This window comes from Petaurus breviceps, unplaced genomic scaffold (assembly GCF_028583685.1).
Source record: "Petaurus breviceps papuanus isolate PSGF00001 unplaced genomic scaffold, PetGlider_PUasm1.0 214, whole genome shotgun sequence".
Classification (NCBI taxonomy): Eukaryota; Metazoa; Chordata; class Mammalia; order Diprotodontia; family Petauridae; genus Petaurus; species Petaurus breviceps.
The window spans coordinates 15,424,528-15,437,097 of NW_027185863.1; the positions used below are offsets into that span (position 1 = coordinate 15,424,528).

General features: G+C 36.4%; 1 protein-coding gene across 1 annotated transcript in view; it reads left to right on the top strand.

Moving 5' to 3' along the window:
* Positions 1–12,570, top strand: part of COL4A1 (collagen type IV alpha 1 chain) — a 213,720-nt gene that overhangs the window by 68,131 nt on the left and 133,019 nt on the right. The window contains exon 2 of the mRNA XM_069094111.1: positions 11,487–11,543. Within this exon, the coding sequence (XP_068950212.1) occupies positions 11,487–11,543 (57 nt within the window). The remainder of the gene's footprint in view (positions 1–11,486; positions 11,544–12,570) is intronic.

Consider the following 12,570-nt stretch of genomic DNA (forward strand, 5'->3'; position numbering starts at 1 on the left):
CATGATGAGTCAGTGACAAAACTGGGAAGGTAGCCCAGGCCTCGTGACTCTCAACCTAGTTCTTTAGAAGGTATTTCCATCATCTTGTTCAAGAGAAAACAAGTGAGGACCACCAACTCATTTCACATACTATCACCCCGGGAAGCGTTCTCACATGGTGACTAATTTTAGTCACTGTTGTTTACAACTGGATATAAACCAGTGACCTAGAAGCGAAAGAAGGCTCTGTATTTTATTATCATCCCCCCTGGTCCATCCCATCCCCTGAACAGTAATATTTAATTTCCACCCTGAATTAATGTGAGAAAGGGGAGAAATGGAATGAAAATGAGTCAACAACGATTTCATGATAGAACAACAAAAAAGAGAGAATATAAAAACAATCACATGTTGATATTAAAAGCAACAAAGCAGACACTCTCATTTCCTCCATGTTTATTATTTGTAGCCCCGTAGGCTTCTCCATGTGGTGTCTAATGAGAAACAGATTAATGTGTGTTGCTCATATGTGCAGATTTCCCACAGAAATACTGTAAAAAAAGCAAATTGTTTCTTCATATTCAATATTAATTTAGATCCCCAGATTGGTTTAATCTTTTGTGAGAAAGGCACTCATTATTTATTTTATCTCTTGCAATCAGAAAACAGGTCCTCTGAAAAGTCTGTTTTGTGTTTTCATTTTTCATGATCAAATCAATCATAAGAAATGGTAAGTTATCTTAGAATTACTTTCAGCTGAGCAAACTTGGGGATTTCTTTTCAGTCTTTCTTGTGATGTATAAGAGTTACCTTCCACAAAATGCTATAGCGAGAAAGTAAACTGACAGATTCAAAAACACTGAAAAGTGAAAGATGCTATGAAAATACATGGTGCTTTTATTACTTGTCATTAATTACTCAGTCTAAATTTTTTTCTTAATGGACTTTATGGGAAATTTTTGCTTTTCAAATAAACCCTTCTATGATGATATACTTTTGTAGGGCACAGAACTGTTCCAGTAACTTTTTGAGGCAGGGCTACATCCAGAAAGACAATTCTGATAGTAATAAAACCATGCAATGATTCTGACATTTTGCACAGCAAAGGGAATGTGAAAGAGGAATTTGGGAGATAAGCTGCTTAGAACTGGCAGATCTCCACATTTCCCTATTTGGTGGGATGTGAAACACATAAAAGCTGTGTTAATGTAGTGATGTTAAAGGCCTGACTTCAACCAGAAGCCGGGGGAGGGGGAGGGGGAGGGAAAAAAAAAATCAGGAAATCAAAGCTGTCATTCCACTTAACTCATTTCAAATGTGCCTCGGTACAGTAGAAATGCCACAGTGTATGAGGCCGCCTGACAGCCAAGGGCAGCCTGCGGGGGCGCCCATACAACACACACTAACAAGTGGGATTGTTGGTTCTTTTAAACAAAGAATTAGTAGCCCTTTTTCTCATCTCCCTGTACACCCCATTGAGCTCACTTCAATGTCAAAAAGAGGTCTTTGCTTAGATCAGAGAGACAGGAAATAGGCTTTCTCTATATTAAAGTGATTGTTGCACCCCTTCCCCTTTTACTATAGTGAAATTTCAAGCATTTTAGAGGATTAGCAAACTTGACACTTTCTGTCTTCTTCAGCAATAAACAACATTGAATTATGCCAATTTCATTAAAATACAAAATCGATCCTGTAAAGGCTTAGACACCTAACAGAACGATAAGGAAATTTCATTTCTTAATCATTTTATTTTCCATTTTAAATCTCTTCCAAATTTGGTTTTTCTTTTTGTTCTCAAAGTCAACCCTTGCTTGTTACAATTTCTAAACGGTGTGTTTAAGTCTAAACTTGAGAGCTGATGATGGTCAGGCTTCAATTAGAACTCTCATTCCTTCAGTATCAGACATGATTTTAAACATAGATTCCTACTTTCACCTTAGGTTATCTTGTTCTCTGTTCTATCTTAAACACTAATGAGAAGAGGTCAAACAGACCTTTGGCTTTCATTCTGCTTCCCTGTAGATTTATTATATATTTAAGGGAACAAATGATAATTTCTTCAAGAATCATTCTTTTCAAGAATCACCTGTTTAGGGAAGTTCTCCTCCCACCCCGATATTTTCCTGAACATAGAATGCTAGCACTTAGCATGGAATATTTCTGTACAGGAAGTTATTTGCCATTTAGACCAACAGGACCTTCTCCTTGTCAGCCATTTTCTAAATGGCATTAGGGCTACATGTCAGTAGGCCTTCTTCACGTTTAGGGGTCATTGTGGGTTATTTTGTGCATTGAGTTCAGAAAGTACAATTGTTCTCCTAAGGGTCTTTTTCAAGCTAAATATCTTCATTCTGGGTCTCTAGAGGGGGAAAAGTTTAGAAGAAATTGTACAAGTCCTTTGCACAGTGAACAAGTTCTTCCCATCCTAGAATCTGAAACAGATGCCTAAGGAGCCAATTGATGGGGCACAATGTATTCCAGACGGCCATAAGAATAAACAGCTCTCATAAACTCCCTTAGAAGTGTAGCCAATAGGGAGCTGTACGGTTATATGAGGTCGCTCATGTCTTTTGATTTTGCTGAAAGATTAGATGCAAAATGTATTTCTCAGGAAATCATGAAATTTGTGACATAGCCTATGATAGGTTAGATCACAATGAATGTATGAATTGGAGTCATCCTGCTGGTTTACGTGCCCCCTTTCTATGGTGTTAAACATGTAGCAGAGTAGTTAGTAGTTGTATCCATTAAAACCTTTACTTTTACATAACTGTTTCAGAAATTTCTCTTTCTCATGGAAAATTTATGTACCAAGCCAAGCATTTACATACATTTTGTCAATGAAACATCTTCATTCATAACTAAAATATAGCCACAAACTTGGTTGCTATCCAGTAAGTGCTATTGTGTAATAGCATTTGTATAACACCAGAGGAATGTTCTCTCTTTTTAACTAAAGATAAAGAAATGTAGTGAGAGTAAAATGTCCTTCTGGCCTATAGACATACTCTATGGCAGCTTGAAATGTTTGATTCCAATTTTTGATCTGTCTCCAAGTTCCCATTTCTCTGGACTCAGTTTCTCAATCTGACAGATTTAATTATATAGACCTATCTCACAAGAGCTTGATCTTTTAAAGGAAAGACCCCATAGAATTGAGTCATTATTATAATTTTTATTAAAATAGTTGTCTTTGCTTAGTCTATTTCTGTGATGAGTCAAGGAAAGTCAAACACAATCTTGGGTTGGTTATTCACAGTGGTAAGCCAAATAAAACACACTTGTGGTGGAAAAAGACTTGCCTCTGAGACAGATATCTTATTTTTATAGGGCATTTACTAGTGGACTATCATTTCATTTAGAACTTTGGAAGTGGTTTTTTAATTCATATGAGACAACTCCTCCTTCCTAAGGGCTTGTTTTTATTTTTCTCTCTTGTATCCTGGTATCATTTTATTTGTTCTTGTTAGGTTGTTTTTCAGTTGTGCCTGACTTTTTCTGAACCCATTTAGGATTTTTTTTGGCAAAGATACTGGAGTGTTTTGCTATTTCCTTCTCCAGCCCATTTTAAAAATGAGGAATTGAGGCAAACAGAGTTAAGTGACTTGTCCAGGGTCACACAGCTAGTAAGTGTCTGAGGCCAGATTTGAACTCAGGAAAATGAGTCTTCCTTACTTTAGACTCAGCACTCTGTTCACAATGGTGCCACCTAGCTGCCCTAGGGCACTTACCAGTGGAATATCATTAAATTTAGAACTCTGGAAATAGTTTTTGAAATTATGAGACAGATTCTCCTTCATAAGAGAATGTTTTTATTTCTCTTGCACCAAGGTATCATTTTATATTTCTTTGATAACTTTGATACATTTATTCATCAGCATTAACTTTGTCAATTTAATATTTTCTTTTTTAATTTTAAAATTTAATTTTAAATTTATGGAATAAAACAAGCATTTCTATGACATAGTACAGTAAAAAAGACAATGGTACATGAAACTGCAAATCGACTATGCACAACTTGCTACTCTTTTCAAATATGCAAGAACATTATCTTATAATTAAAATTTTTTTCCTTCACTTCCCTCTCTGCCCCTGTACTAACGCAGTGTGTGTATATGTGAATGCACATACACATATATACATATATGTATATAAAATTATTCTATACATGCTTCCATTTATCAGTTCTTTCTCTGGATGCAGATAGTGTCTTTCTTCATATGTCTTTTATAGTTAATTTGGGTATTTGAAATAGATACAATAACTTAATTGGTCAAAGTTGTTATTAAAACAATATTGCGCAGGGCAGCCAGGTAGCACAGCAAGTAAGAGCACCGGCTCCAGTGTTGAGAAGACCTGGAGATCGAATCCCGGGCTCAGACACTTAGCACCCACCCAGAAACACCTGGCCTTGTAACCTTGAGCAAGTTACTTAACCCCAATTGCTTAGGGGCGGCCAGGTGGCTCAGCCAGTAAGAGCACCGGCTCCAGTGTTGGGACGACCTGGAGATGGAATCCCGGGCTCAGACACTCAGCACCACACCCAGAAATAACTGGCCGTGTAGCCTTGAGCAGGTTACTTAACCCCGATTGCTTAAAAAAAAAAAAAAACAACAACAATATTGCGATTACTGCGTACAATGGTTGGTTCTGCCCATTTCACTCTTCAGTATTTCATATTGACTTTTTAAGGACAAAAAGTGTACACATTCTGCACATTCTTCTCTAGAAAATTGTCACTGCCTCCCCCCAAACTCTGACTCAGGTGTCAATATTTACTTTCCTAATCTTTATGAGATAAAAGTCAAGTATCTTGGATTAGGAATGCAATAAAAATAATTTCAAAGCCGATTTCACTTAGAGTGTACAAAAATTTGCCTGAAAAGTATTCATTTGTGGCAGTATTTTTCTATTACAGATACCATATTGTTCTATTATTATATCTATTATTATAATATATTATATATATAATATATATTATATATTATAATATTATAAAATACTAGATATTAATTACAAAATAGAAGATGCTAGTTATAAAATAGATGTGGTTTCCTTGAGTCAGGTCCATTTAGAGAAGATGTCAAGTCATATTTAAGCATACAAATACATCATTATCTTGAAAATATCTGCTCTGTATTTCAAATGACCACATTTTAGACTTTATTAAGGGCGGTGAGAGTATAATTGGAGATAAGAGTTGCCTCACTGAATGGGTAGCAATGACAAGGGAAAAATAAATGTCATCTAGAAGTTTGTGGTTGACATACAAGGGCAGGTAGGGGAACTACATGGAAGACAGTTGACACAAACACAGACAAATATGGCGCCATAGCCTCCAATCTAGAGTCCCACTAATAAAAGAATAACTTATTGAATAATTGAAGGAATGGTTCCAAGAAATTATATATTATCAAAACTCCCCCATTAAGGACTAAAAATAGGCACTTTTATTTTTAATGTTTCCTTCAGTTTTTAATCTGATGTTAAAAAGAAGTCATCATTGGGTAATATGCAAAGAAGTCCCTGTTTTTTTCATCTATGATTTTCTGAATAGCCAAGGCATTGAGCAGTTATTTATTCATTCAAGGCATGTTCATTGAGAATATATTTACCAGGTACACAGCACAATGAATTCTGTAAGGAGGACAAAAATCGAGTAAGATACACACTTGCAAAGACTAATAGTGCATACTTTTTTTTTTTAACTGCTTTGGGTTGTGCAAAGTGCTTTACTTACATTTTCTCAAGCAAAGGGATTTTCTTTTTTTCCTTTTTTTTCTTTCTGGAAAGGGGACCACAGGGCAATTAGGGTTAAGTGACTTGCCCAAGGTCACATGGCTAGTAAGTGATAAGTGTCCGAGGCTGGATTTGAACTCAGGTCCTCTTGACTTCAGGACCGGTGCTCTATTCACTGAGCCAAGTAGCCGTCCTAAAATGGCTTTTCCTAATTCTCTCAATTGAATTATACAAAATCCTTGTGAAACAGGTACATTTGTTAGTCCCGTTTTACTGGTGCATAAACTGGGGTTCAGAGAGGTTGTATAACTTGCCTAGGCTGAAGTAGGAATCAAGCTCAGGTCTTCCCAACTCCAACTCTTACACTCTATACACTACATCATGTGCATCTTACAATGAGTTTATTCTCTCTCTCTCTCTTTTTTTTTTTTTTTTTTGCTTTTTTTTTGAAGGGAGGACAGGGCAATTGGGGTTAAGTGACTTGCTATAACGGAAATGTAAATTTTAAAGATCTTCCCTGCCCCTAGGCTAAAATGCACATGGAGCCTGGGGTGGGAGGCTTGTTTTTCAGTAGATACTTTTTGATTGGCCAGTGGGTCCAGAAGGTTGTTACATTCTCTGAGCCAGGAGAAGGCTATATAAACCTTGATTTGAGGCTTTGTTTTGGGGCTCACTTTGAGAAGTGTTCTGTGATTTGATCAGATGAGACTCTGGGAAGCCGTTGTTGAGAGTCCCCTGGCTTTGAAAAACCCAGATATTGGTTTGGTATGGATGTAATGGTTGGACAGTTTGGAAACCTGTGTATTTGATCTATTTCTCTGTCTTGATAATTCTGTCTGTATACTCTGAAGTTCAGGGTGCTGACCTTTTTCCCCTGAACAAGGTAAACGATATATGTTTGACTGATTAAAGTAAGCTTGTTAACCCATTTTGAATTGCTTTCCTTTATCAAAGCAGATCTAAGAACCTGTGTTGGCAGCCCACCCTGGGGACGCTTGGGGTGCTTGCTGATATACTTGCCCAAGGTCACATAGCTAGTAAGTTATAAGTGTCCGAGGCTGGATTTGAACTCAGGTCCTCCTGACTCCAGGACCGGTGCTCTATTCACTGCCACCTAGCTGCCCCAATGAGTTTATTCTCTAGACAGGGAAGGGGAACCTGGGACCTCAAGGCTACACGTGGCCCTTTAGGTCCTCAAATGCGACCCTTTGAGTGAATCCAAACCCTACAGAACAGATCCCCTTAATAAAAGGATTTGTTTCATAAAACTTGAACTCAGTCAAAAGCCCATACCCAAGGACCTTAGAAGGCCACACGTGGCTTCAAAGCTGCAGGTTTCCCATCCTTCTAGAATCACAGAGTCTTGGAGTTGGAAGGGACATTAAAGGTGAGATATCTGGTCCAACTTGGACCTGATCAGGAGTCTCCTTGACAGCACTTGTCAGAAATCTTCATCTTACTACTGTTTCAATACCGCCCCCTCAGTAACAGGAGAGCTCGCTATCTTGTGGAGGCCTGTTTCACTTTTGAACAACTCTAGCTGTTAGGATTTTTTTCCTTGGAAGGAACCAAAACTTCTTTACAACATCTCCCTATTACTCCTAGTTTTACTCTCAATGACCAAATAAAACAAGCCTATTGCTTTTTCTCTTTCCATGATGATAAGCCTTCAAATACCAATTATCCTCTTTCCCCATTTTGTCCCTACCTCTTAATATTCTGGTCACCCTACTCTGGAGCTGCTCCAGACTGACCATATTGTCCCTAAAGTATGGTGGCTGGAATTCAACACTATTCCAGATGTGGTCAGACTAGGGTGGAGGATGGCCAGATCACAAGATCCCTTGTTCTGGACACTATGTTCTGGACACACTGAATTCATTCTAGAATTATTATGATTTTTTTGGCTACCATTTCACATTGTTGACTCATGTGGAGTTTGTAATCCATTATCCCCTTATCTGGTCCTTGTGCTGTGGTTCCTCCGCCACCCCCAAATGAGCTGTTGTCTAACCACTCTGTACTCTTTGTGCTCATACTCAGAAATAGTGATTTTTTTCCAGCCCCAAAGTAGAGTTGTGACCCAGGACATGAATGGAATCATTGTATAATGGCGGCCCTTACCAAAACCCACATAAAAACTAATCACCAGTAAGAATAATAATAGCCAGAATTTATGCAGTACTTTAACATTTTTCAAAGTGTTAGACAAATATTATCTCCTTTTAGCCTCAGAACAACTCTGGGAGTAAGTACTATTATTATCCCATTTTATAGATGAGGAAACTCAGGCAGGCAGAATTTAATGTGACTTGAACAGGGTCACACAGCCAAGTATCCAAAACTGGATTTCAATGCAGGTTTTCTTATTCTAAATGAATTGTTCCATCCACTCGTCACCCAGATGCCACTAAAAAAATCAACATAGAAATCAGAAGTTCTCAATATTTTGGTTTTTTTTTTTCCTAGACCCTTTTGGTAATCTGGTGAAGCGCTTCTTAAAATCATGGTTATAAATATATAAAATAAAAATATGAGTACAAAACCCCAAATATGTTGGAAAAACATTTATAAATATTTTGAAGAACCAAAGTAAAAAATACCTTTAATTTAAAAGTGACCAAAATGGCTCATATATATTGGGATTTACCACTAACATCAGGAGAAAATTGATAAGACTATTAATATACACAAGCACACACACATATACATACTCACATTTATTACAATTTCACCCTCATTTCCTTTTTTGTTGTTATATTGTATTTTTTTAAAATTTAATTAATCAATTTATTTACTTTTAGTTTACAACATTCAGTTCCATAAGATTTTGAGTCCCCAATTTTCTCCCCCTCCTTCTCATCCCCCTACCCCCCCTCATTTCCTTTTGATATTGTGGTGAACAGGGTGACTAAGGCATCCGGCTACTGGGCCTTGTCAAATTATTCTCCTTATTAGGTGAAGCAGCAGCACTCTAGGCAATTGGCAGGTGTTTCACAGCCTAATTCCCTACATAGTTCTTAACTGGTCATTTGAGAGATGCCCAAATCCTGCCTGAAGATTCATTTCATTTTAGTTGTTTTTATTTTTACTTTTGAATATCTGGGAGGAAAATTAACTTTTAGTTTGAAGTTCTCTCTGGCATTATCTAGTGTTGAGTTATTATGGGAACTTAGAGAAAGCACCTGGATTGCTACAAACATGAGGCAGAGACTACGATATTGGTAACGGTCATTCTTGCAAGACAGCTAGCATAGGGCAGAGAGTGCTGAACTTGCAATCAGGAATACTTAGATTCCCATCCTTTTTTTGTATGACCTTGACCTTGAGCAAATTACTAACTTCACTGTGCTTCTGTTGCCTCATCTGTGAAATAACGGGGCTGGACTTGGCCACCTCTATAGTCTCATCCAGATGTATATCTGCCATTCTATTAAATAAGTTTTTTTAAAGAAATCTATAATCTTATTAATTAAGTAAAATTTGGCAATGGTCACAATGGCAACTAGGTGGTACAGTGGATAGAGTGTTGTGCCTGGAGTCAGGAAAACTCATCTCTCTGAGTTCAAATCTGGCCCCAGACATTTATAAGCTGTGTTTCCCTGGGCAAGTCACTTCACCCTATTTGCATCAGTTTCCTTATTTGGGAGAAGGAAATAGCAAACCACTCCAGTATCTTTGCCAAGAAAACCCCAAATGGGGTCATGTGGAGTCTGACATGACTGAACAACAATAATGGTTACAACCCTCTTTTGAGACTGGAAAGGTCATGATTAAATTTAATCAGAATGGAGAAAGTTTAAGATGGGAGAGGTATGGATAAATTATATGTATAAACATATATATATATATATACACATATATATCCACTGATACTGTTATATAGCATTATTGGATTTTAACTTATTCTTTTACCGTTAAAACCCATGTGAATCAGATTGATATATTTTATTGCCTTAAATTACCTGGTTACATTTCATCTGGAAGGTATCATAGATGTCATTTACTCCAACTTCCTTATTTTACACATGAGGCAATTGAAATGCAGAGAAGTCAAATGATCTGATTGACCATTGTTATACTGGACGTTCATGGCAGAACCTAGATTCAAATTTAGGTTCTATGATCCTGGTTAATCACGCCAAGTCTATCACCAGATTGCCAAATTTTCTTAATATTCTAGAAAAGACATTGACACAAAGATGAAAAGTTTTGTTTATACCTATTTTGAGTTGTTATTCTGCTTATCAAAACCCAGGTTATGAAGGAAAGTTGCTTTACATGAATTGATTTAAGATGGTGGAACATAAACAACTATTCTGAAAATAGTTGAAAATATGAGCCAGTGTAAGAAACATATCAGTGATCTCTGGACTTTGGCCAATTGTCAATCGTCCCTCTTTTCAAAATATCAAATTAGGAACAGCTTACTGTCTTTGGGGCACTTGTTCAGATTTAAAATAAATATCTCCAGATGTCCTTGTTTTATGTAGTAGATTACTATGGCAATGGAGCTAATATTTGATTTTACTGTTAGAAACATTTTCTTCCTGTGATTACAGTGTTCTGAAAGAAATTGCTGTAACATTCAGGAAACAAATATCATATTTGGTTCAAACTTGTACAAGAATGCAGGTATTATCTTTCTTTAAATGTTAAAACACTTCACTCAGTAAAGATAAACAAAACTATTTATATTAGACTTACTTATAGCCTGTCTATGGTAGCTATCAGCTATATTTTAAATTTGAATTCTGTCTGTGCAAGTTTAATGACCATTGCACTTGATTATATTTTTACCTCATTGACTTGTTTCCTTTATGTTAAAACTTTTATTTCTTTCTTTGAATGGCAATTTTTAAGTTTATTCATTTTAAAAAGATCTATTGTGTTACAAAATTCAATTTGATTGAACAGATTTGTATTAAGAATCTGTTTTGTACAAGGCATTGTCAAAGCATACAAAGATTAAAATGGAACAGCCCATTGAGTTGTGTTGGTTGAGAGATGTCCTTTCAGCATTTTCCCCCCATTTCTATTGTTCTTATTCATTTGTACTTTTTAGTGAGTTTGGATAGGGCAGACATTTATGGATTAAGACTGCCGGGTCCCTACCAGATGGTAGAGTGGCCAGAGTGTTGGACTTGGACTCAAGAAGACCTGAGTTCAAATCCTGCCTTTTATACTCATTAACTACCTAACCCTGGGAAAGTCACTCAACCTTTTTCAGCCTTAATGGTCTCTTAGATAAAATGGGAATAATAATAGCGCCTACCTCACAGAGTTGTTGTGATGGTCAAATGAGATAATACATGTAAAGCGCTTTGTAAATATATATGTGGCACGCAACTGTATAGCATTCAATTTTTATGATTCTCATAAATCATGTTCAAAATAAATTATTAAATAACTTCAAGGTTAAATAAAAGATTATAAAAGGGATGGGAATCAAAAATAGGTAATGATTTTAATGGTTCCAATAAAAATGTTATTAGGTCGTCTGTTCAGACTAAGAAACGAATAGGAAATATGAATCAAAAGTATCCTTCAATCAAGTAAATATATTTTAAATTTATTAATTATTAAATTTAATAATAAACATCAGTAACAGAGTAGCAAAATATGCTTTCTTATGGGGATGATGATGATGATAATGAATAGCAAGCTATGTTCTTCATAAAGAGGAAGAACTAACCTCACTTAATTGGATTTTTTTTTTCAAATTCCAACTGTTCACATATTTAAATAATTTCAAATTTTATTTTCAGGGTTGTTCTGGTTCTGGCTGTGGAAAATGTGACTGCCATGGAGTGAAAGGCCAAAAGGTGAGTACTCTAAAAGCACGTATATACTGTTCCTTTTGAATTCTCACCATTCAAGAAATGGAGTGTTTTCAGAATGTGAAAACTGAAATGAAAAGAGCATAAGCTGGGATGCAGCCTTGCTACTTTTTACAAGGGTACGTCAGATACTGGCTGTGTGACCAAGTCACTGAATTTCTCAGGTCCCTAGGCAATTCTCGAAGATAATAAACTTTGAAGTGTATTATTATTACTCTTGAATTTATTATTATTTCCTGTCTCCAATGGTAGAGAGAATTCTTTACCTTAAGTTCTGTATACTGATGAAGTTACAGACCCAGTTTACAAAACAAAACAAAACAAAACAGAAGTGCTTTCAGTGAAACAAAGCTTTAATTTCTTTTCCTTAAAAACATTCTTGGCCTTCCTCTGCTGGCAAACCAATATTCAAATAACTAAACACCTCGAATTCTAGTTATTTTATTAATAAGGTTATTCAAGAATTGGCTGGCTGGAAAGAAACTTTTGTAAGCTTATGTTGGGGATATTAATTTTCAACACAGGGTATAATTTCTTTTCTTTAAAAAAAGTTTCTTCAGAATGTGAAGGAGCTTTCATTTTTAATAACATTACCTTGTAATGGAAGGCAACTCTTATCTTGCTGAATTTGTAAGCAGGTGGGCACTCTCCCAGGTTTTTATAGATAGGAGAGTGAGCCAGGCAAATTGCTTCCTAACTAATGTCAGTGAGCTCCATTTTGAAGCCAGGCATGTGAATGAAGGGTCACTGAGGAACAATACCCTGTTGCCAGTGATCAGATACAGTATGATAGTAACAGGTCTAGTTAATGCCCTATGAAAAGGTTGTTAGGCTGGGCTTTGCGCTGGCTGTGAGTTGACTTGTTTCATACAGCCAACCTTTGAGATCTTATCTCATCACAGGGTGCACACCCAAGGTTCTCACTGAGGTGTAAGCTGACCTTTTTCAAAATCCAGTGAATTCCACTGTACAAAAAAAAGTACTTTGTTTCTTTATCAGCTGTTTGTTAAAA